Below are 25,436 nucleotides of genomic sequence, written 5' to 3' on the forward strand. Positions count from 1 at the left end.
CCCCGGAGACTACGAGTGCATCTGTGCAGGCGGGATGCTTGAAATCCCAAATTCAGCTTTTCCGAAGAACCGACAGTCTCCAGTGTTTGCAGCTGCTTTTCCAAGCCTCAGCGCGCTGCGCTGGGAGGCGGCTGGAGAAGGGCGAGCGTGAGGGACAGCAGGCACGGCAGGCCGCCCGGGCACCGGGGGCGGGGCGGGGGCAGCGCGGACTAGCTCGGAGCAGAGGCACGGCCGAGCAGCCTGAGCCGTAGCGCGAGAAGTGACAATAGTCAGGCTAAGTTGTCAAAGGCGATTTTATACGTCCTTTTCATAAGTTTGTAAGATGAAATGCAAAAGGCTAGAACATTTGTTGGAAGCTTTTTTTTTTTCAGCCTTAAAAAATACCGGTTTGAGATGCGATAGAATGAAAAGCAAAAAAATGGAAGACTTTATCAGCTCTCTTCACACCCCAGCCTCGGCTTTCCAACTTAATAAAGAAACAAGATTTAGAGATTTCTGGTGGAAATGAACCTGCTGTCCTCATAGGCACTCGCTAGGGGCATTAGGCAACGTGCGCTTCTGACCCGGTTTGCCCTTGCATGACTTGTGCTTTCAGGCTGTAGTTCCCAAACATGGACAGAACAGGAGCGAGCAGAAAGGAAGTCAGGCACAGAACCAAGACCCAGAAACCTCACAAAGACTTAAAAGGGGAAAAAAAAAAAAAAAAAGACGTGTGTTACATACAGTTGCAAAATCTTCAGTGAGTTCCCTCTGTGCTCCCGGCAACAGGAAGAAAAACACTGGGAAGCATGGATGAGTGCTGAAGCACAGAGTAGCTGAAGATTTGGGATTCACTCAGGCTTGAAAAAGGATTTTGTTTTTCTGTTGGTTTTTTTTTTTTCTCCCATGTGAAATTGCAGCATTAACAGAGTTAATTTTGTAACTTATTTTTGCTCTGCTTACTTCATTGACTGTGTAGTTGACAGCCATGGTTGAGAAAACAGCTGTAAAAGGAGCCCTGTTGGCTGAGCAGTGGTGGTCAGACAGCGCTGCTGTAGGTCCTGCACAGCAGGAAGGGGTCAGGGTGCTGGGCAGAGGTTCATGAACCCCATTGTGAAGGCTGCACAGCCCCACAACATGGACCTGTTCACTCTCCCCCGAACTCTGCATCAGCTTCCCGCTTCAGGGCACTGCTTTTACAGAGAAGATCGCATACACTTAGGGAACAGGTTTGCTGAGCAAGGTGTGGTGCCAGTAGTACACAGCATGATGCTGTTTATCTATGACTAAGGTTAAAACCTCCTTACAGATGTCCCCAAGTTAGCTTAGCAGCCACAAGTTGATGCACAGAATTTTACTCTGCGCTCTGCGAAGGTGTTCCTGCTTTCATCAAGCTCTGGGCTACCATGGCTCAACTGCTAGCAGTGCACAACAGGCCGAGTACGAAAAGGATACTACAACACCCAGTGTGCAAACACTTTTTCAGCTAGTTTAATGATGATAATTACTTACGGAGCTAAAATAATATGCTGCTCTGGGTGCAAAATTTTACTACAGTATGTGTGTGCTTTTAAGTGGCAAAGTCAGAAAAGATTCCCCACCCCAGGAATATATCAAGTAAAAATTACTAAAAGAATCCTAACATATGTTAGTGTGCAAAAATAAAAAAGGAAGACTCCAAGTAGGTCAGTGACAGTGCCATATGCATTTTCATAGGGAATTTAATCTCTGAAGCCAAACTCAGCTATGTGCTTTTACTGACTGCATTCTTGTGGAAAAGCTTCAGCGGACTTGAGGGTAAGCATAGGTTGGACAGACATGTTAGGGTTTTCACTGCTAAAAAAGAGATCTGCTAGAACCATGAAAGGTAAAATATGTGAAAGACAATAAACGTAAGGGCTAGGTCAGCATTTTCTCCAGGAGGTTACGTACTGCAGCTCATGTAATCTGAAGAACTGTAACACAGCCCAGTATAACAACACATTCATCTAAAAGACAAAGTTTATGTATTTTACATGTTGTACTTGCTGTAAATTTATTTTTTTTTACAGTTGAAAATATAAATACAATAACATTAAATAAATTTACAAGAAACAATGCAAAAGCAATTAGCCAAATAGTTAAAGCATTCACACAAATGCATTCCAGCTACTAGCATTCCAGGATGGTCTTTTATTAACATGCAATTAAAACCTTGTGGATAAACAACTACTTTAAAATCTCACTTTAAAAGCATATTCAGAGTAGTCTTGGACATAGGTGACCAAAAGAACCCATATATTGCATACAGAACCACAGGAAGGTTTCAGTACTGAAGAGGTTCAGTTGCTGAACTACAACAGAACCCCAGATAGGAGGAAAAAAAGTTGAGAAGAGTGTTTCCAGCGCTCCCTACCGAGTCCTCTGGGAAAGCAAAGCCTTTGCTCCCTTGCAGTATGCATCTGCCTCAAAAACTCCCCTGTATAGGGTCTGGCACTCTGTAGTGTGGTGCCAGTTTGTTCTGGCTCTTACTCCAGGAGCATCCAACCTTTGCCGAAGAACACAAGGGAAAAAAGTAATGGCCACCACTGCACACCTGTGTGAGGAAGAAGAGGCACAACCAGGGCTCAGGCTAACTTCTGTTCAGGAAGAATCTTCGCAATGTTGTATGGGCTTTCAGCTGTTGTGCATGAAGAGCCAAAAATCCAGCTTTTTCAGACAAATATCACAAAGGGAATGAAGTTTTGCTTCAGGAGTTACTGAGCTAGGGCCTCAGGATTTGGCTTGCCAAACACGGGCTAAAGTACAAGCAGAAATACTCAGAATAGCTCAAGAGCTGCTCCTTAAAAAACCACCACACAATGAAACAACCAATTTCTCAGCTACTAAGTACAGCAGCTGGCATTTATTCTCTGCATTTTTTCTTCAAAAAATAACACTTCTCTACTTTTCTTTATCATTGCAGATGAGAAACGGCAGCGTGTTTAACCTCTGGAACCACCACTCAAGATAAAATATTAACCCTGCTGAAATCAATGGCAAAAGCTCCCATTGACTTACTCAAGTCACTAACATACCTTAGTTGTATTTAATAACCTACTGACTACTTTATTTATTGTTCCCTCATTTATGGCACTCTACTTTGATGATACCGAGTTTCTACCCCTCTGTGGTGTACTAAGAGGCTGCTAAAGGTTCAAGACTGATAGTCTTTGTATTTACAGTTCTGTATCTAGTGAATATATTTAAACCACTGGAAGTGGTTTCACTTACTGAACAGATTAACTTCTGTATCATTCTATGTTAAAGTTAATTATCTCAATTAAAGAAAAATGCAAACTTACAATAAAAGTTAAAACAAAATACCAATTATTTTTCTATACAGAGGACTATTTAAATTTATATTACAAGAAATAAATATAAAAGTATCATTAAGATGCTTAAAGGCTGATATTTGTCTGTTTATGTACATCACTGTTTGCTACTACAATATACAAAAAGTTGACCACAGTGTAGCTAACATTTTTAAAGATAACATCGTTTGTATGCACAAGTTGTAACTTCCTATATTTATACAATACCACTATGCATGATATCCAGATAACCTCAGTTGTAATGAAAAAAGTCTAAGCAAACCTTTCCTTTAAATGTTAAAAAAAAAAAATCAAAAAAACCTGTAATGAAGGATCAAAATGGAAATGCGCCAGCTTTAATTTGACATCCAGGATACATTGTCAAAATAGTAACTTCCTTTTTTTTTTTTTTTTTAAATAATTGTCCTTGTCAATCCATTGCATGGCTGCCTTGAAGTTCCAGTATCATATATTAAATAAAATCAGTTCCTGGTCTGCTCACATTATGTAAAACTGTTGAAGTAAATCTCTACTTCACACTGTAAAATGATGTGCTGTTTAAAAGGAAATCACATTTTTTCAAGAAAACTTAGACTTCCCCTCTTTGAAGTCCTTCTGAGCGAGGTGTGGCTTTTTTGGCTGCCTATATCATCCTTTTCTTGAAATACAAGTTGTTTGCCTGAAAAGTCATGGAGACACACATCACCATTCTGCAAGCTGAAAGAAACACCATTCTTCTCACCAGCAAGATGGCCTGTTGAAACAAAAAAAGTGCATCCTCAATCAGAAAAGTTCAGAATCTAGTCTCCCATGCTTTTACAGTCACTGTAGGGAGTTCACGCACTCTCATTTTATCCCTGCAACAATTTCAAAATGTGGATTTTTCTGTACATATTTCTCTTTTCCTGTGTGAAATCAGTAAGAGATTTGAGAGATGTTAATATATTTGTGCACAATAGGATTCCATCTTTTAAGCAGTGAAGGTCACAATTCTCAGAATGTAGACTTTGACTTGGAATAAGTACCACTAGATAGGATGCAAAATACTTCTCATTCTAGTTTTGCTTTAACAAGTTAAGTTTAAAAGGTTTCTCAGGTTTGCCATGCATCTGGAACAAGAAAGTGTTTGAGAAAACAAGGGTATTTCTTTCCTTTGAAAGGCACTCAACTTTCAGCTTCTCTTTCTGGAGGACAATCAGAATATGGCCTAGGTCCAATCATGGGTCTAAGCCATATTTAGACTGAGAATCTTACACATTCTAGTGAATCTACAACGAACACATACAGTATCACTGCTGATTGAAGCCTATTAATGAAATGCTCCACAAATGCTCAGTTCACTGGATAGTCTCCCACCTCTATGCATCATGTTCTAGATAAATTTGATGAGAATTAGAATTTTTTTATTGTAAGTATTTGTGTAAATGCTCCTGGTTGGATTTTTTTGCAAAGCAGTCAAGTTTAAAAGATATGCCAGGATCCCGATATCATATGTATCATATCAGTAGGAGTAAATTATAAGGAATACCACAAGGAGGAAACCAAAACCAGAACTAGTATTTCTTTTGGGAGGGGATCATTTTGCCAAACACTGAGAAATGAGTTCACAAACACAGATGCAGAGCTATCATTTATCATTTATACCAGAAACAGAATTAATAAAAAACATAAAACATCCAAGTTTGCTATTTGTGTTAATATTCACAACACTTCATATACAAACATCATCATGATTCAGTAGGTTTCAGTAAATCTACTGAAAAGACACAACAGTGAAAGTAGAAACTGCTTGTGGTTTATGGTTTTAGGAGGAGGAAAGACACTGGTGAGAAACCTCTAGGCAGTGAAAGATGACTTCATTACAGGGATCAAAATCTGACCCTCTAGTACACCTGGATTCATTCCTCAAATATCCTGGAGCAGAATTCTGCTTTGGCTCTGTCCTCCGCTGTTACTCTCTTACTACCTCAAGCTTCTGAACCCTTCCAGAAGGGGCAGGGCCACATTACTGGATGCTCTTCAACTATTTCTTGTTGGGGTCACCAGAGGAAGAAGTGTTTGCTAACATCCCTCCCCTGCACTTAATCCCTCCCGCAGAAAGGATTCTGTTGCTTCAGTAACTGGGCTGGACTGCTGTTCTCTATTCTGCTTGGGCCAAGGCCCCCAGGCACACAGGTTTAGTACTGGTCTACCCGAACACTTCCTCTAGAAACGAGTCCTTCACTTTAGGCAGACTGCATTACCTTTCAGCAGTTATCCTACTGATTCAAGCAGTCGTCAGCGTATCAGTTGCATCAAAGTCTCATTGGCAAGCTTTTCTTTGGTACGAGAGACAGCATTTTTAAAATAAGACGTGAACATGTATTTCTATCTCATAAAGCTTACTACCAGTTTGAAAATGTAATGCATATAACTGAAGTTAAACATCTCGGGACGGGAGTTTAAGGGAGTGGGTTTGTGGTGATGGCTGTCAAACAAAGATTACAGATTCCATGCCTCATGACTGAGCTGCTACTGGACCCATGAAACAGAAGCAATGGCCCAACAGATTATGCAACACCTCTTAAATATAATGTCTAATATTTAATTATTAATTTCAAAGACCACCAAGCACTTAAACAGAGTAAGATGAGCAGAACAACTCTGTTAATCAATTCAAATCAGATAAAGATTGAAATGACAGAAAATAACCATACTTGCTGACACTGTAATTGTGTAATTATGCACATATAGTTGTTTAACCCCCTGCCTGACGACAACTTTTATTTTAGAAGAAGTGTTCAAAATAGCTGTGCCCTAATGTGGGACAAAATCTGAGAAGAAAATAAGGCTATTCTGTGAACAAATTCAGAAAGGTGGTTGCTGTTCCTCAGTGAGGAAATCTGCAGGTTCAGCCATGTGATACCTAATGGTAGCTTCCTAAACATGCAAACCTGTAAGGGAAAAACCAAAACCAAGGAAATACTGGAATGCCATGAAAAGATCAAGTTACACAGTCTAGTAGGCAAGCAAAACCACAGGCTGTATAGACACCTCAAACTTACTACAGCAAGTCATTCAATTCAGCATCTGGAATATCATTTCAGTGGAAGTAGTGAGGCCAAAACCATTAAGTGTTTGCAGCTCAATACATTTATGACATAGGTCTTAATTTCTAGAGTGTTTCCTTTTTGGAGTTCACTTTTTAAAATGAGGCATTGCAATGTTATTTTGAAGTTCTAGCTGTGAGAGCAGGGAAATCAAGTACAGCAAATTAGAAGGTCCCATGTTCCTATCTAACACCAGTCAACTACCTTTTGGAGGTATTCGCCCAGCCCTTCTGAGATAAAACTGCCCCATGTTTGGAAGATTAAGTGTAAGGAATTGCCTCAAAGAGGTTTGCTGGGAGGACCAACTCTATCCAAGCCTAAGTTTAACCTCTTCTTGTAGAAGTCCTAAAGACCCAGAAGAATTATTTAGTCAAACAAACTATTCAGGTAAGGTATCATACAACCCTTTTGATATGAATGGAGGATGTGGTACAGGGTTCACAGCATTCAAAACATACAATAAAATACAAGAGGAGATGAGGTGAGTCATCTGAGACATCTGTGTTTGTGAGTGTATAGGAACAAAGTTCTATCAAAGTTCTTTCAGTTGCTTTGAGAAGCTGTTGGCACAGGACATACAGACTGTCACACTGGAAAGATCTAACTAGGTGAATAAACTAGGATGGAACTGGAGCACATGCCACAGAATTGGCATCGCTCAGTGGTTTAGACCATCAATTTTGCATCTCATTCTAAAATACTACCCAAATCAACAAACACTTGTTCCAGAAAGCCACAACAGGACCATTCACTCAGGTGCTACAACAAACAAGTTCAGAAAAACATTTCTGCTATCTTTCTTTCTTTAGAGAAAAGTAGCCAAAATGCTTCTATAGCCGTGTCTAAGCATGTCAAATGTTGCAGGGAGAGATGGCATCTTTCATCGGAGTAATGAACATAGCTGGGAAAAAACCCTACAAGACATGCAGGCTTTTGTGCCTGAAAAATTCTCTCTTTGAAAGGTATTATTTCTACCTAAAAATACTGCCTTGCTTTGTATTTGATGACAGTGAGAGTTACTGGGTTCTGGTTCTCAACTGACCTGTTAGATACAAAGTATGTTAATTATTGCATTGTGTGGTATCCAAACAGAAACGTTTTATAAAGGAATGACACAAAAATAAAGGAACTAATTTTACAAGCTCAATTTAGAAAGCTGTTCAGGGCATGTCCAAATGCCACTTCCTGAAGTGTTGTGATTTCTTTACAATATACAGCTAGTACATCCAAATGGACAGTAACTTATTAAGGGGGCAGCACATATGAATTCTATAGCTTTTACTCTGTACATCTGAGAGATTACCTGCTGAGATTATCCCACTGATTATCTGCTGCCTTCTGACAGCATATGCCAGGAAACGAGGACAACACAGTCTCTACGAGCACGCTCTACAGCTTCATACTAAACAATCTACTTGATGGCATGACGACTTAGCCTCAGCTCTTGATCAATTGGGAAAAATACCTCAGGCACACAGTAGTAATGTCCTGTAAGTCTTGCTCAACTTAGGCTTTTATATATTATGGATTTGTAAGTTATTTTTCTCTTTGAAAAACTGACTGGTTTTACTGAGAGCTCAAATCAGCAGCATGATGTATGTCCAGCAAGAGTGTGAAAAACTAGATTATGTCCACTGAAAAAAGATCATTTTTTAGTAAGTACATTCAGAGGAGATTCATATCTAGTTTTCTCAATAGACAAATAAGCCACAACAATTTGTAAGTGAGATTGATTGGAGTGCTACATACACCTGCATTTCAACTTCCCAGAACAGAGGGTGACAGTTCAGAGGACAGTACTGTGTTAGAACAGGAAGGACAGAGAGTTTTACTTCTGAAGAATTGTTTCCTGCAACAAAGAGATATTTCTGTTAGGCAAAAACATCCTTAAAAACCCCACAGGGGAAATAAAGAGCTACAAAGAAATTCAGTTTCAATACTTCCTCTGTAGCTAACAATGAGGCAGCCCTCTCAGCACTGCGCTCCTCACTGAGGTGATAACTTACTGTCTCCATTTTCTCTTACTTCTCCTCTCATAAGCAGTTTCCGCGTGAGCATTCCATCAATGTTCTTCCTCATATTACCTCCTACATGAGTTCTTTCATACTTTCAAGCTATATCATTATCCTGTATTTCTTTCTTCTTCAGGCAATGTTTGTTTTCATAAGGTTTAAAATACGAACTGTTTTAAAAAATGCTTGAAGTTTATTGTCATATATCCAGGTGACAAGAAAAGTGTTAACAGCAGCTTCTAGTAAGTAATTGCTCTAATAAAGCATATTACCTACTACTTGATACATAAATCAAGAGCTCCCACTGAGTAGGAGAAATGGGTATTTTAAAACTTTGTTTATAGTTCCCTAAAACAGATGTGTGGTATTATTTGTGAGGCCATCCTGTAATATTCTGACTCTATATTTATGAGTAATATTTTGTCAGCACTTCATTTTACATTAGCAAGAAAAAGCATAGCACTTCTGTTTTAAGTCAAGGAAAAAAAATTGCTATTTTGCATTATACATACCATTTCCATTTGCGTGCACTGAATAATCATTATTCATTAGCAGTGTTGTAGAGTTAGTGGAGTTACTGTTTGATTGTAAGGAATTGGAAGAACTGGATACTCCTTGATTTATAGCCTGCTTCTTTAAACCATTAGTAGCAGTTCTACTCCAGTCTACAATAGATACATGTTACTGAAAATAGCACAACTCATACAAGCAATATCTAAAAATATAGTTAGTAATGCAACTGAATTAAAATAAAAGCAAGGCTTTACCCACTCTCCTCACAGTATTCTAGACAGAACGATGTTCTCCTCAGAATTTCATGATTCTTGGTGTTTAAAATTATTTAAATCCAGTTCCTTTTTCTCTTGTCCCTTTTTTAAATACAAGCAGCCAACTGTCATAGTTTTACAACTCCAGACCAGATCAGAAAAATAACTAAAGTACAGTTGATCCTCTAAGTTAAAGTGTATAAAAAGCACATAGCTTTATGAGAAGTCAACTGCTGCATAACAAAATAACATAAAATAATTTATAGGTTTTTTGGTTTAAACTATGCTTCATGTTGTTTTAGTGAAAGTCACTGGTAAAACTACAGTTGACTCAGTAGCTGGAACAAATCTTATCATTTCTAACTGAGCAAAAGTCTTCTGTAAAAACATGCCTTTATACTGCAGTGGAAGTGACCAGCTGCAGTTGACAGCTTAATGCAACAGCACATAAGTATGCAAGAACTGCATCAACTACCACCTTTAAAGAGTGTAATTTTAGAGGCTCATTATACCTTGGATAATGAATTAGAACTGCAACTGCAGCAACATGGTTTACTGAATTTTTTTTAAAAAGTATTACAAAATACTAGGAACTTAACACTGAGTATAAGTGTTCAGAAGTAAAAAAAAAAAAAAAGCAAAAAAAATAATTTATATTTACCAGAGTTTTCAGCCAGCCTGAATTTCCCACAACAGAGATATCTTCTCCACTGTTTACGGACATTCTCCTTTGTAACACAATAGAAGATAAAAATGAAGAATCCTGCAAAGCAATAACATTTGAGAATGTTGCAAAATTGACATTTACTACTTCTTAAATAGTAATAAACGGTAATAAATGGTACCCCCTTTACCACAAATTCGAAGCCAAATATTTTCTAGAAGGGAAGGGCCTCATCCCTGTCTCTTGCCAGTGCCACATTACAGACTCACTGTCTGGTTCTCATTCAATTCTAACTGACACAGGGTGGGACCTAAATTTCCCTGCTTAAAGTCCATTGTCATCATCCCCCCTTAAGGAAAAGTGGCACTCAGTCTTTGCACCATTTTACAGCTCCCTGAGAACAGATGTGTTAGGTTTACAAAGAATAGAAAATAACGTGAAGGAAAACTAAATGATCACTGGTGCAGACACTCCTGTATGTTATGTTTACACTGCTTTTAGGGCCAGTTAAGCATGTAAAAACCCACTAGGAGAGATTACTCACATCTTTCTTAACTTTGGCTTTTAGGATGAATTTTTGAATGTAACTAAGTGTTGCTCTACACAGATGGTTCCACACCATTTTCAAATACAGTTTTGAAACACTGGCATAACCTTAATTAAAGTTAATATGATTTCTGCACCTTTTTTTACTTCTAATATCAAAATTTGCCCAGCACCTAACTTAAAACTGAGTAAAAGGAGAACTTAAATTCACATAACAGATTACTCTGACCACACAGAATCTAGTCTTGTGTTAGTTCAACACAATCGCATGCAAGACTTGGGAAGATGTGGGTTTAACCCCTCAAGTTACCAAAGAGTACGGTACTCAGAAATCAACATAGCAAACAGAATAGGAGTGTATACACTGAACTATAATTTTCATTGCTTTCGTCTCTCTGGGAAATCAGCCAGCCAGTCATCTAAAGTGCCATTTAAGCACAGGTTTGGATTCAAACTTCAGTAGGCAATTACTTAGATAACTGTAGGCACCTATGCTACCTCCTATTTATATGAAACCTTTTGCAGCCTCTGAAACTCTGCTTTTGGATATGTCCAGTAGCCTCCTGGCCTTGGCAAAGCTGCATGCCTTCCTATCTACTTCCTACATGTTCTGAAGTACTAAAGGCCACACTTGAGCGTTAGACCACTAACTTTTAGACGCTGCAGCCTTGCCCATCTCAATGGCTCTTTATTGTCACCCCTAAACCTTAGGGGTAAGTGGAGAAATGATACAGTTTTCACTACATTAATTGCATTATTATGTGAACACTTACAGTAACTGAGTATTTACAATCAATCTGTTGACTAGAGAAATACAGTTACTTCCAATGGTGTCTGGTTTGCATACATTTTGAAAATTATAATATTTACAGATATACATATACTATATCTATAAACTGTAACTAGCTTTCCTGTACCTTACTGTAACATAACTGTAATTTAAGATTACAGTAAAGCAGTATCATCCCTAATTAACATGTTAAAGCATGTATCAAAATTACGTCTTTATTGCTGAATCAAGAAAATGCCATTCCCAAATGTTTTGTTCATTATATGGTACACAATGGGCTGTCACACGAAGGATAAACTTACCTTGCAAAGTGTTGAAAATGGTAAAGAGGTAAGTAAATACCTCATTTACTGTGAAGAAAGCAAATCCCCAAGTAATTCCCAACAAGAATGTGAGGCCAGCAACACTCCTAAGGTCTTGAATACTTGTTTTTCTTTGAGCACCAAGTTGTTTTTTCTTTTTGATACGACAGAGCTGGATCAGCACAACAATGAACATGCTGATATTGATGAGGAATATCAGGCAAAAGTATCCCACAGCAGTAATGTAGAAGACAATTCTATTTTTAATCCAGCAGCTAGAACACAAGAACAGTCTTGTCAACCATTATCAGAAACAGAAATTAAGCAAAATAAACATGAGATAAAGGTGTAGTTTGTTGCATATGCAAACCATTTTTGCCTCTTCAGTAAAAAGTGGTTTTTTGGCCAAAGGGTAAGAGCTTTCATGTAGGCAATAACCACAAAACACATGACATACTGCAGAATTATACCCATTTCAAAGGTCTCCCATTGCATCCTTCCCCTCCCCACCTTTACTTTAAAGAAAAGCAATTTCATAAGACTTTCGTCCCACCCACCCCCCAAAAAACACCTCCTTTTAACTCACAATTCATCAGGTCTGTTTACTGAAACCTTTCCAGTGGTTATAAGTCCATAATTATCTGGCGATACTGCCAACACAAGGGACACAACTACTGCTGGTAACCCTAAAAGATTATGAGCAAACACATAAATGAAAATCACGACAAAGACAGCACCAGGAGGACTTGAAATTATTATATTTTTCTGTGAAATCTACAACTTGTTTCTGAAATTTGTCTGTTGAATTCTGTGGACTACCAGCTCTCTGAGAGAATCTAAAAACTGGAGCATTCAAACTGCTCAGGGGCATAACTTGCAGAGAAACAAAAAGTTTTTCTCCACAGGTAGCTCCAAACCTTTCTGAAGAAGACAATACCATCACTCATCAAACTGATTTAAAACATCAAATATAGAATATGTGATTTTCTTTCTGTTTTAAGCAAACAATTCTATTGATTTTAGTGTCGTCACTCGTGTTTACTCAAGTGGCCAGAGAGGATAGTCAGGTCCAGAATATCTTCATCCTTTATCCAAGTAGATCTGTTTTGCTGCTTTTTGTTAGCAACAGTGCTATCCCAGAAATGGAATATATATACTTGCTGGCATTTATTTTCAAAACACAACTGATGCCATCCATCTGGTAAATGGAAATAGAAGTATGCACATTCAAAATTTGGTTCTATTGTACTTGCACAAGGAAAATTCATTATCAATCTGCACTGCAGCAGCCTCAGTTTCGCAGTTAGGGGGGGAGTTCCCTACCTCAGGAAGGTGGAATATATAGCATCAAATTTACTGATAATGAATACCTGGTCACTGCAAGGTCATAACATTTAATGACTGCTTCATTTTCATTTCTGATCTGTGTCACAGTCACTGAAATACCTGGTAAGAGGATTTATCTATTTAGCATCCAAGAGGAAAAAAAAAAACAAACAATAAAAAATACATACCCCAACCAACAATGCAAAATTTAAGAATGTATTTCCGTACATAGGTATTAAAGACTTTCACAAGGGCCAGATACATGTGGAAAGCTTCTAGTCCCATCCAGGTGAAGGAAACCAAGAGAAAGTAGTGAAGAAATACTGCAACTGCAATGCACAGGCCTCGTGTATCATACAGTGCAATCCATGAGTCAAGGAGAAAAACTAAGTTGAGTAGAAGTAAGGCAGCACACAGCTGAATAAGGATTTTGGAAGGGTAGTCTCTCCGGATTTTCCTAAAAAAAAAAAAAAAAAAAAAAAAAAAAAAAAAAAAAAAAAAAAAAAAAAAAAAAAAAAAAAGGCAAATTAGTGAGATGATATCAAGTGTCCATGGATCCCTGGCTTACTTCCTCTCTGGTAGTCCTTAGTGTAAAAATGCCAAGAAAAAAATATTTATGTATTTTCATTCATATATAATGCTTCATATATTGCATTTATACATGGAGAGAGTGGAGAGAGTAATTTACAAAAGATTTCCAAAGTAATGGTCTGTATGAATAGAATTTGTTATAATAAGGTTACATAAATACAAACAATAACCTGGATTCTTACAGCTTAGGACCATGATTATTTTTTTTTACATTGTATGTTGAACAACATCTTGAACAGTACTTCCAAAAACCAAAATGTGACTGTTCTTTATTGCTAAGCTAGATTAGGCTTTTGATTCGGCTTCTAAAGCCTTGATAGAGACAAGTAAGTCCTTGATGACAGGATAATGAGAGAATAAACATGTGCTGAGTAACTTCGAGGAGGATTTCCAAAACATAGTATGGAGAATTCAATAGTAAGGGCTCAAATGTAAGAAAACGTTCTGACAAACAACAAAAAATACAAATGCGTTTAAAAATGCTATCATTCTGCATGGGTCTATATATGTTGTACCTTAAAAACATTCCTTCACACTTCTATTATGATAATCCATTATGAAATATTTAAGAGTGCTACTTCTTCACTTCTTACTGTATAGAGCCTCATGATTAATTCATTTGTCCATAACATTAACATTCCTGAAGACTGAATCAACACCTTCCTGGTAAACTGGTCAAATCTGTGCATTATTAATGAAGACAGAATCCATAACTATTGGAAAGGACTTTGCAGTGAAGACTATAAGCAATTATAATTGAAGAATAATAGGAGCTTAGTTAGAACAGGTACTTACTCAAAGGCTATGTAGGTCACAAGAGTAATAGAAAGAAAAATTGCAGAGAGGCCACAGCCTATATACGATATAAAAGTCAGTACCAATTCTTGTGTGGGATTCAAAGGAGTATTTCCATACAAGTTCTAAAACAGAAAGAGAAGTTAATTTCCGATAACATGTTTATTAAATGGAAAAAGATCAAAAAAAACCAAAATGCACCCTTCCCTCTGCAATTTAAAGAAAAAAAAAAGGAAACAGTTCTTTTCATCATGGATCTTATAAAAGGTTAACTGAAAAATGGAAAAGCCACTCTAGTCCTGAGAGGAGCAGGGAGTTGGACTCAATGATCCTTATGGGTCCTTTCTAACTTGAGTTAGTCTATGATTCCAATTGTGAAACCCCAATTGATTATAAAACTGTTTTAAATTTATCCTCATTTTTATTTCCTACAATATAAACAACAGCCTAAATGTAAAAGCTGCGTTTTAATAAGCACCTAAGGCATTTTTTACTCCAATCGAACTAATGAGTCCCCATTCAACAAGCAGCTTAAGCACATGACTAATGGTATGGCTATGTGTACTAACACTGAAGTGAATAGAACCTGAGTAGGATTTCATAGGTGCTATGTGCTCAGTGAATACTCATTTGCTTAAGATAACACATGCTTAAATGTGTTCTTGAATCAGGGTAAGATAGCATAATTTTTTAAATAATTACCATCAAAACTGCAAAGCTTGTGAGGTGGTTGCATGAACAGACTGTTTCATTTACTCTACTTTCTTTAACTATGCAACCTTCATATGACCAGCCTCCATGTCCACCTGTTAAAGAAAACAGTTTTGTTATTCACAAAAAACTTTATTTATTATTTATATTACCATGAGTTAACATAGCTAAAACTGCATGATATCTTAGGTGATATCAAGTACTTACCATTTTTATTAAAGTCCCAAAAAACACATCTAACTGTTGAATTATCCTGTTTAGGAGATTAAAAAGAAAAAAAAAAAAAAGATGTTTTACTAAACTGTAAGTTTATGACCCAGTAATTTATGAATTATCTACAAAATGCAGACAAGAATAAATACTGTATACAGCAAATATACCTCTTTTAGATGAACACAAAATGAATTTAGGTGCATAGAATAGATTAATATTGCAATATGCATGTGAAAATATGCTGAACAAATCTGAAGTCACCATAGAGGAGCTAGTGCTCATGCTTACACTAAGATTCTATTCCTGGTAGAACATTATGAATGCTCTTTCATTGTCTTCCCACGCTATACAATTCTTGGGATCTCTCATCCTTTCTGATTTTATAAGTATTGAGAACATGATCACACAGAAAAGGAAAAACGTTTTCATTTGCAAACATTTGATCACTTAATATTACCATGATGTTAAAGGTTTACATATGGATTCTCCCCACACATATTAAAATGCTAAAATAGTAGCAGTAATACACTATACTGCTATGAATACTAATACTTCTACAGTTATATCTCAAAACTCAGTGTTATATCAATACAAGTAAAGACTACACTAAGCCAGCTCTTGAAAAAAGCTTCAGATATGTTAGTGGAATCCCTACACTTTTCAGTTTATAATATTTCAGTATTTTAAACTCTTTTAAGATACGGGATAGAAGATTTTAATCCCTGATGCTTATTTAGGAAAGAGATGCTGTATGTGAGCCTTAATACTTCTAGATGACACAATCCTGTGTTCCAGTTTAAGGAACAATGTTCCCCCTAAGAAAAAAGACTTATATTGCTTTCTGGCCATGCAGCACCTACAAATGTCATTACTGCAGCATCTCTGTAGCAAACCCCCCGTGGTCAGGCTTTAATCTAAGAGTTTTTCTTCTTTGAAGAATAAAATAGAAGGGTAGGTAGGAAAGATAAAAAACAGATGGATAACTGATATAGCAAAACTGCCTGAAACCATCTGAGAACAAAAATTTATACCAGTGATAAATAAGCAAAGATGAGTGATTCTGAAAGTCCAGATAGAGATGAAATGTCCACACTAGTAAAGCAGAACAAAGCGATCTGTATTCTTAGTACAGAATTTCTTCTACAACAACTCCAATGGAGGCAACAGAATTGTACTTTAAGTCTGCCAAACCATAAATCATACCTGATTAGGTTTGATATTCTGTAAAGTGACAGTAACATTTGCCTTTAAGTTGCTAATTGTGAGGTTAGCAACACTAGATGATATAACATTGCTGATTAAAGATGCGTTCTTTAAAGACAGATCCTGGAATGACAAAAAAGAATCACATTTTAAAATCTTAAGGGAAACAATAGTACAGTGCAGCACCCACAAGCTCAGTTATTATGCGGAGAAAGCACTGGACAAAAATAATTACTTTTTAAATCAGGAAGTTTTGAAATGTGTTTTGTTGGGAAAAAAGTCCATTCATATTTTATTTTGCTCTAGGCTTGAGTTTAAAACCCTTATGAACAGAGTTTCAAAAAGATACCTGGAACACAGTGGTCTTTTTAAAGAAGTTGAATATAATTCTAGAAGCCAAGTCCAACTCTTCAGGGGGTAAATTTGTCAGCAATGATGAAGGAAGTGTAACTGATCCGAGATTATTTAGATCATGAATTGCGTTAATGCCTAGAGAGATCTGAAAAATAAACGCAAGGATTATGCTTCATTTCAGTCACTAAAGAAAAATTAAATTACGACTGATTTTCAGTTTAGAACTTTGAAATACGTATCTCTGTAATCACTGTCAGGACCTCACTGCTGCTCTCTCATTCCTCTCCTGCTTCAAAGAAGAAATGACATCTGCAGGCCTGAAAAGGATGCAACTCATTTCACGTCTGCCTACCATCAAAAATACTCTGGCTTTACCCATTTGCTTACAGGGACAGAACACATCACCGTGGTGGATAATATTGATTTGAAAAAGGTGAAGAGCAACAACTTAGGTAGGTCTACGTAACTGCGTAGGGAGATTAACATTTCACAGCACAGAAGGCTGCAAAGGCAAAGAATTTTTATAGTCCATATGAAGTATGTCAGAATTCAGAAAAACTGTAAATAGCCATTATTTGTCAATAGGCTTTTAAGCACAGTAGGTTAAGCAGACTCTAAGAACCTAAACCCTAACTTTATGATCATCCAGCAAAAATGACAAAAATAAACGGGATAAACTACAATTCAGATATCTCAAGAGCTTCGTGATCTGACATTATAAAAAAAAAAGATCTGAACTTTCACCTAGTTTTCTGTGCTGTATTTATAGGACAGAGAGTTTTGTCAATACAAAATCTCTAACACTTTCTCGTCACACATTAGTCACTTTACATATAAATATCATCATCTCAGAGCTCCTGAGAGATGTGAAACATCAGCAGAACTGAAGAAAGAAATTACCTGTGTATTCAAAGAATGGCTATAATAGCAATAAGAGTGTGAGGTCCCCACAGAGCCCTAACAATATGGTTTAATTCTTCTGTTTAGACCAGTAGTCTCCAAACTTTTTTGATCATGCAACCTTTAAAAATATTTTCAGCATGCACTCCAAAATATTATCTATCTGTTTATAAGTTATATGTATGTACTACTGTAGTAATATATTATGCACATTATAAAACATACACAAAAATAGAAATTTTGAAGGATGAGATAAAGATTAAACATTATTTTTTAAAAAATGTATTTTTCATTTATTAATCATAGAAAAAATATTTTCTTCCCACACCCCAATGGACTTGTGTGCATGTCCTGGGGTACTCACACTCAAATTTGGAGATCATTGGTTTACACAGGCACCAAAGAGATCCTGAGTCAATTCCACAAAACCATTCCTGTTGCTCTGGTTTGAACTAGATGATGCTTGTTCAAAATTCTCTGTACTTCATTGCTAGTGCCATGAGATTTCCAGAAAATCCTTCCTTAGCTAATTCTGGTTTTCAACACTACCAACTTCTAGTCACCTCACATTCATGCACCACATATTGCTACGAAAATAAAAAAGAACTCAAATGTTAACATCTCATATCATTTTCAGTATCACAGAACAGTTCCAGTACTACTTCTGGCTCACACTACATTAAGCTATTTCCTTCTCTGAGAGGACAAAATGTGCCAAAATTTGTCCAGAACTCTCCTTGCTTAAGCCTCCAAGGCTGGTATTGTCCAAATTATTATTTCCTCAACCAGAAGGGAGGTTTTGAGTGAGACAAAGTGGATCCACTTTCTAAGCACTTCTTCCTTGGTGAGATCAACTAGTCATGAGTGATAAATGTATGAATGTCATTATCCAAGCAACATAATAGTTCTTTCCTGGAACCCTCTGCAATTAATCTCCTTCTAACAGAAGAAGCCATCGGGCAACACTCCTTGACAAATTTCAGCACTATCCAGGTAGGTGATTAAATAACTCATGATTCAGGGCTTCAGAGGCAAAGTTATTCCATCAAGCACTCTGTCCATTCCTCTCTAACAGCTTATTTGTCGAATGTCAGTTTCCGCTAAGTGTTGCTTATTTACACTTACTTACACAATAGAAAATGAAAGGAAAAACTATGGAGGGCTTCAAAAACAAAGTATTTTTTCTCTGAAACTAACAAGAACAAAAGATCCTGAAATTGTGACATAAACACAGAACAAACTCATGTTACATGTAAATATAAAACCATAAATACTCAAAAATAATTGTTTGAAAATTTACAAGTACATAGAATTATCAGTGTTTCACCTGGAGATCAGCTGAGTCCTGGACAGCAAAAGACAGTTGTTTGGAGCGGATGCTACTGGTTTTGACAACTGCCAGAGCCAAGGACGGAGAGGCAAATTCAGCAGACATTGATGAAAAGTTCAGTTTTAAGCCAATATAATCCACTAGTTTTATAATTCTGTTAAGAAAAAGAGATACTTAGTATGACCAAACACATACACCCAAAATTCTCAGGCAAGTTGTGGTTATGGAGCAGCAATCTGAGCGTAGCGTAAAATACAGCTGACTGCTCACTTATTGTGGTGTCGACACAAAAGAAAACACTTTTCCATGGCATTGTATTACAGTAGAGCTGGTTACACTAGAATGATACTCCTTCTGTTTTGTTTAGTACATTAAAGAACAAGAAATATTCTTTTGGTTTATGAATATGAAAAAACGAAACTTGCAGAAGCCAATTTATCAAGACAGCCAATACAACACACCTTTAATCTACTGCCAGAATGACCTACCTGTTAGAAATTCGGGGTGGTAACGGTTGAGAAGCAGTCAGGACTTTGCTAACCTCACTAACCATCCTTTCTACATCTTCTGGCTCTACTTTTCCAGCTGCTAAATCATTTTCTATTTTGGACACGATTTGCTCTGCTGTGGTGATACTAATGGTGGTATATACAGAAGTTGTATATGCAGCGACCGATAGTATCTTTCCTGTGACAAGAGAAAAGTTGTGCATTTATTTAAACATTGTGTTCAACAAATGAAGTAAGCTTTGAGAAGCAGAAAGATTAAGCAGTTTTCTTGACGAACAAACCTTATCACAGCTTACAGGGTCTCTCAACATGTTATGTGAGATAGAATCCCTTTTTCTCCCTATCAGTTACTTTGCAGATAGCAATACTTTAAATCTTATGAAAACATAAATAAGGTTTCAAATGGCCAGCATTAATTCCACTATTTAGTGATTACAACGTTCCTCACAACAGACCATTAGTGATGTTAAATAATCTATTATTTTTGATTTTTAGTCACTGAATGCCTGAATATAGAATAAAATCAAGATAAGATCAGTAATTTGAAAAGAAGCTTGGAAAGATGTGTACAATCTTCATAGGAAAATACAGAGCCACTTAGGAATATTCCTAATCAATAACAGTATTTTAAGGAAGATCCAACATTGATTTGCAATATTTTAAATACTAACTTAGTAAAATCAATAGTCGTGTGGCTCTGTGACTTAGGTACCTGTTGGGAACTTAGCATAGTACCTATCTACCACAGTTACCAACCAATTTGTAGGGTGAGGTATCAGTCATCATGGCCAAAGGCATCAGAATGTATTTTAAAATAAACATACACCTCCTGAGAGTTGTCTCAGGTTTTTCACACTAATTGGAAGGTCACAGCTCAGATATATGGTCTTGTTTAATAAAGTTTAAAAGCAAATTCAGTATATGGCATTTAAAAAAAAAAATATTTATTTTATATTTACCTGTGCTCCCATTAGGCAGGCTACCATGGCTATCAGCAGTAGAATGAGGATGAGAAGCTGAGACAGAATGGTTGATAGGACTAATAGTAGGGGTCAAAGTTATTGTGAAAGGAGTAAGGGGAAGAATAGGTGCTGTGGTAACATTTTTGTTACCAGAAATAGGTTGGGTCAAATCTGTAGCAGGATGAATTTGTGCCACAGATTTGGTGGTAGTCTCAAAGTGGGGAATTGCTCTTGAAGGTTTGGGGAGAAGCTCAGAAGAGGAAACTGCAGAATGTTTAGTGAAACCTACAGAAGGAGAAACTATTGTAATAGGCTTGCTAAGATATGCAGCATCAGATTTAACTGAGAAAGCAGCATTAGTGACAGATTTTGTTGCAGGTGTGGAAATAGTGACAGATTTATCAGAAGCTATGGAAGGAGAACTTAGCACACCAGGTTGAGCAGGAGACTCAGAAGAGGAGAGTGTAGTGGTAACACTGGTGGAAGACACAGAAGTTTCAATAGTAGACGTGACAGAAGTTTCAGAGAGAGGATTTGTAGTGGGAGATGTGGAGAGAGTTCCAGAAAAATAAATTTCTGTGAATGGTGGGATCAGTGGTCTAATTGTGGGGCTTGCTTTGGTAGAAAGCAGTGTGGGGGAAATAAAAGGTTTGGGGAAAGTCTTTTTAGGGAGAGAAGGAGAATGAGGGAAAGGAACCCATATAGAATGAGGTGGCACTTGTATAGTACTGTAAAAAAAAAAAGGGCACAGAAATGCATGTTAAATTTAACATTGTTTATATTTTAAGAAAAACAAGTTATAATAGAGGAATATATACATTATTAGTAATATGTCCATATCATTTATATTTTAAAATCAGACTGGATATTTCATGCTGTAGTAACAAATACAAATTACGTAACATTTTGAGGGTTCTTACATTCTATTTCGCTGCGGTTGTTAACTAGTAAGTCCATAAATATTACTACTGCCTTTGCTGCCTATTCTGGAGGTGACCTGATGCTGAACACAGAAGTTATCTGCATCGGGGAAGGGGGGTGGGGAGGGGGAGAAAAAAATAAAGGGAAGAGAAGGGAGGGGAGGGGAAGAGGGAGGAATGGAGAGGGAGCTATATAGGAAAATGCCAGTCAGCTTCCTTCCTGGTTATTACACTGCAACGTGGAAGTTGACTCTACTAATGCATTAGGAAATTTAGTAAATAAGCAAGTCAAATTTTGTATTTATACTTACTACATTTGTAATTCTTCAGCAGTCAAGGAACAATATTTCAGTGATGAACAGCAGCACCGTTCTGAGATGACAAAGAAGCATTAACCTAGCTTATCCTGAAGCATAAAAATTGCTAATACTTTTAAATAGGATATTCAAATAAGCATGTGTTTTATGTTTTTTCAGCGATAGTCTGTATTGCATAATTGATTTTGAGGTTTTTTTTCTGAAATGACATTTGCAAAACAGATCTTGACCAGTCAGAATACTACAATACCCCCAGATTTTTGCTCAATGCCTGACAAGTACAGATTTCTCTTTTTGTTATTGTAAGCAAATCAAAATGTCAAGGTACATCTTTTGAAACAAAGAGACAAATGGTATGAGTCACCACTCCATACTATCACAGTATCACTAAGAAAGCTTGGCTAATTTATAAACTTTTCAATTCAGATCGCCATTTCGGTAACACCTTTATGTTCTCAAGTGATTTTACACCTAATCCTTTCAAAGTCTGCTTTATTAATGTAGTCAGCAATTTTATACCAAGGTTTTTAAAAATATATTTCTATCTTCCCCCTCCCCAACTAAAAATGAGAAGACTGCATTTTTTATGCATGTATATTGTACAACAAAAAAATATTTTTATGTAAAAATAAGTAACAGTCTTTTCTTTCAGCTATTTGGAGGTCATGTGTAAAGATACAAAAACTAATCTGAAAGGGTAACTGTGATGAGACTATGTTTAAAGCAAAACTTACCAAGTTGGCTTATTTCTACTTTGTCTGTTAAACTACTTATATTCTTTCTCTCAGCCAGCCTCATTATGAAACTGCAGTGTATACTATAATGAGAAGAAAAAGCTTTAGACTGAAGAAACAGATCTGCCTCATCTTTACAACGCATGAAACTAACATAAAATGCTAAGTGATACTAAGTGTTAAAGCACATTTTTCCTAGGCTCCTTCAGATTTGGGAATATTTTTCATGCACATAAAACACTATGCCAGGCTAAATAGAAGAGTAATACATCACTTTGTGGCAGCTTATTTTCTCTTTTCTCTACAGACACTGTTGATTCTTAAATGGGGTCCTTCCTAATTAATGTTAGCCCTTAGAGAGTTGATAATTTTGTAGAGATAATAACATAATCTCCACTGTTACTGTGAAGAAACTCCAGAGAGGAACTAGCAAATGTCCTAGGTGGCTATGTCAGTGTATACGAAATCTGCATCACCTGGGGAAAGCCAGTGTTCTCTCTCTTTGACTTTAGAGAGAACTTAAATGAATCACTTAAGCATGTAACTACACATTTACAATTATGGTTCCATGACTTGAAACCCTGCCTAAACTAGCAAACCTACAGTAAGAATTCTTCACTTGCAGCAAACCCAAACACACAGGAGAATGAAAAGGCAAGACATAAAAGATGAAGTGAAGCTTCTTTCCAGCTAACAAGAATGAAAACAGTACCCTTACTACTGCCAGTATATGACATCAAGGTGTGATCTGACTTCCTGCCTATTACTAGTTGAGTGTTTTGGACATTTCCTTCATCCTAATTCAGGAAGATAAACCCCAAATTCAAGTATTTGGGGAAATGAAGTTCCACATTTTGTTTTAGACTACAGTGTTTCCAAGCTGATCGGTTCAAAGGATCAGTTCAAATTTAGTGGTGACTAGCAATTAAATTGACAGATATTATCTACATTTCAGTGTTTCCAGGATCACCTCTGTGGAGCAGCCTTGCCATTCCGATACCCCATGGCTTCCAAACTCTGAACTGGTTACCTTCTCAGGCTTCCCCTGACGATGGCTGGTTTCCCAAGCCAAAGAACAGCAACTTGGGATGTCTGAAGCAATTCCCTCATAAAGATTGCATTGTATTCATAAGCCCTGGAAGTTTGGTGCTCCCAAATCCCATAGCCTTAGTGCTTAAGTTGCCATGTGACTCAGTTAATGCAAAGATGCACAAGAAATATGGCAGGCAAGCCTGTGCTTCACTAGAAGATTAACAAAAAGGAATTAATGAAAAGTTTGGTTTTAGAAAAAAAATAATCTAAAAACACAAATTAAAAAAATCGCTAGTCCTAGCAGAATAATGAGATCAGAATGTCTTTGTCAGCCTACAAATATTTCTCCAGCCTGTTTCTCAAGCTTAACTTCCTAGAAAGTTCATTTTTTCTTCTGTTACATAGCCATTCATACTTGATATATCACATGACAATATATGAGCAGTCAAAAAATTAAGAACAAACCTCTGGTTTTCTGCACTGCATTCCATAACAGAGGACTGTAATGACAAGCGAAAACAGAAAAAAATTGTTTTGTCAGGAGAAAACAGGACTGATAATTAGATAATGACATTATCAGGAATAAGTTGGAACAAAGTTTTCCAAAGAGTAACAACAGTTAGTAATCTTACCTCACTTACTGCTTGCAAGGTTTTGTTGAACTCTGAAATACTTTAAAATAAAAAGTTACCATTATGGAGGATTTCTAGTTATGTTTCTGAAGACAACTACAATAACATAATGAATAGACCAAGCAATTACTGAGGGAAAAAAAAAAAAATTTCCAGTTGATCAGTGATTTTTTAAAATCATGCCAGTTCTAATACTGTAAAACCACTTCTCAAAGGATTAAACATTTTAAAAGTTGCCTTTAATTAGTCACTCCAGAATCTAAGTTCAAATCTCTGCCATCACATATTTTAACATCAATCTACTTCTTTAAACGTTATTTAAAAGAGCAAAAACCAAATCTTAATGTTGCCTTTTGGCAAGCAAGCATTTGGAACTGAATTCTAAATTTACACTCACAGCCACAGAAATGAGTAAGAAATATGGATTTCTTCTACAAACAAGACCTGTCGGCCAATTACATCTTTTTGATTTTCAGGGTAAGTTTTAGGAATAGCAGTAAATATTCACTCATTCTAACTTCTCCTTGTAAAGACTGTGAAAGAAGAAACTACACCAAAATAAAAATATAGATATGGCTCCAAGAATATGTATTAAAAAACACGCAGCTATGAAAGTTCTCTTCGTAACTTCCTATGAAACAGACCTTCATTCATTTATGAAGAGCAGCAGCCAGACTGGCATTCTCAACAATCCACAGCTCATACCCTTAGGTATTATTATTATTACTACTACAATTATTATTACTATTATTAAGATCATCAGCAAATAAACAACAGGGCCTTTGGGCCTTGTTGAGCTCCAAGGAAACTGAAGGACCTAAAAGGAAATCAGCAAGTAGCATTTCTTAAAACAAACTCCAGTGGTACATAAAACAAAACAAAGATTATTCTAACCAATATGAACTTTATGTTAAAGAACAATAACTTACAATTCCTGAAATTTTTTATAAAGTGCAGGAATAATGCGAAGTGAAGAGGCTGCTAACCACATGGAAGGTCTCACTTCATCTTTTTGAAATTTAACAAAGATTTCAATCCTTATTCAAAATTACTTACCTCAATTCTTGTGAGGTAGGTGCTGGAATTGCAATTAATTTTGTAACTTGATTGTTGGTGGTTATGTTATTAATCTGTTAGAAACAAAGATTCCACAGCTAAGTAAAACAAGTAATTTTTAGCCTTGAAAGAAACATGTTCATTTCACACATTTTAACAGTCTGAAATTTCAAAAAGAAGCATGTTTTCTCATGAATACACTTCAACAAATATTTACCATGACATTGTTGTCACAACTTATGGAAGGAATTGGCTCATCTAGTATAGACAGAATAACAGGATCTGGTTTGTAAAAGATACGGGCAAGAGGATAGTGACCTCACCATATCTCATGTTTGAAAAAGAGTGTCACCGTTTAAGGCTGGGCCGG

The 25,436-nt window shown here is 36.6% G+C and overlaps 1 protein-coding gene across 1 annotated transcript; it reads right to left on the reverse strand.

The window, feature by feature from the left end:
* Positions 1 to 3,880: 3,880 nt before the first annotated feature.
* Positions 3,881 to 25,134, reverse strand: LOC104155899 (G-protein coupled receptor 64-like). Its single transcript, XM_009699880.1, has 19 exons — positions 25,067 to 25,134; positions 24,011 to 24,050; positions 23,844 to 23,878; positions 22,347 to 22,429; positions 21,607 to 21,667; positions 20,373 to 21,103; positions 19,393 to 19,591; positions 18,902 to 19,058; positions 16,670 to 16,819; positions 16,321 to 16,443; positions 15,112 to 15,157; positions 14,896 to 14,999; positions 14,194 to 14,318; positions 12,996 to 13,264; positions 12,068 to 12,167; positions 11,482 to 11,756; positions 9,841 to 9,942; positions 8,925 to 9,077; positions 3,881 to 4,065 (listed from the first exon to the last, which is right to left on the reverse strand). The coding sequence occupies exons 3-19, from the start codon at positions 23,867 to 23,869 to the stop codon at positions 3,881 to 3,883; spliced, it is 2,889 nt and encodes a 962-aa protein (XP_009698182.1). The 5' UTR covers positions 23,870 to 23,878; positions 24,011 to 24,050; positions 25,067 to 25,134.
* Between the last annotated feature and the right edge of the window lie 302 nt (positions 25,135 to 25,436).

Source organism: Cariama cristata, unplaced genomic scaffold (genome assembly GCF_000690535.1).
Source record: "Cariama cristata isolate BGI_N322 unplaced genomic scaffold, ASM69053v1 scaffold4435, whole genome shotgun sequence".
In the NCBI taxonomy this organism is placed as follows: domain Eukaryota; kingdom Metazoa; phylum Chordata; class Aves; order Cariamiformes; family Cariamidae; genus Cariama; species Cariama cristata.

What these genes read in the sequence shown, in the direction of transcription:
- LOC104155899 (XM_009699880.1), bottom strand. Translation starts at nt 23,869, where the DNA reads ATGGAATGCAGTGCAGAAAACCAGAG. An exon ending in TTGGGACTTTAATAAAAATG is followed by an intron (nt 15,000 to 15,111) that starts GTAAGTACTTGA and finishes TTTCTTTAACAG; the next exon opens with GTGGACATGGAGGCTGGTCA. An exon ending in AGTGCACGCAAATGGAAATG is followed by an intron (nt 4,066 to 8,924) that starts GTATGTATAATG and finishes TTGTTTCAACAG; the next exon opens with GCCATCTTGCTGGTGAGAAG.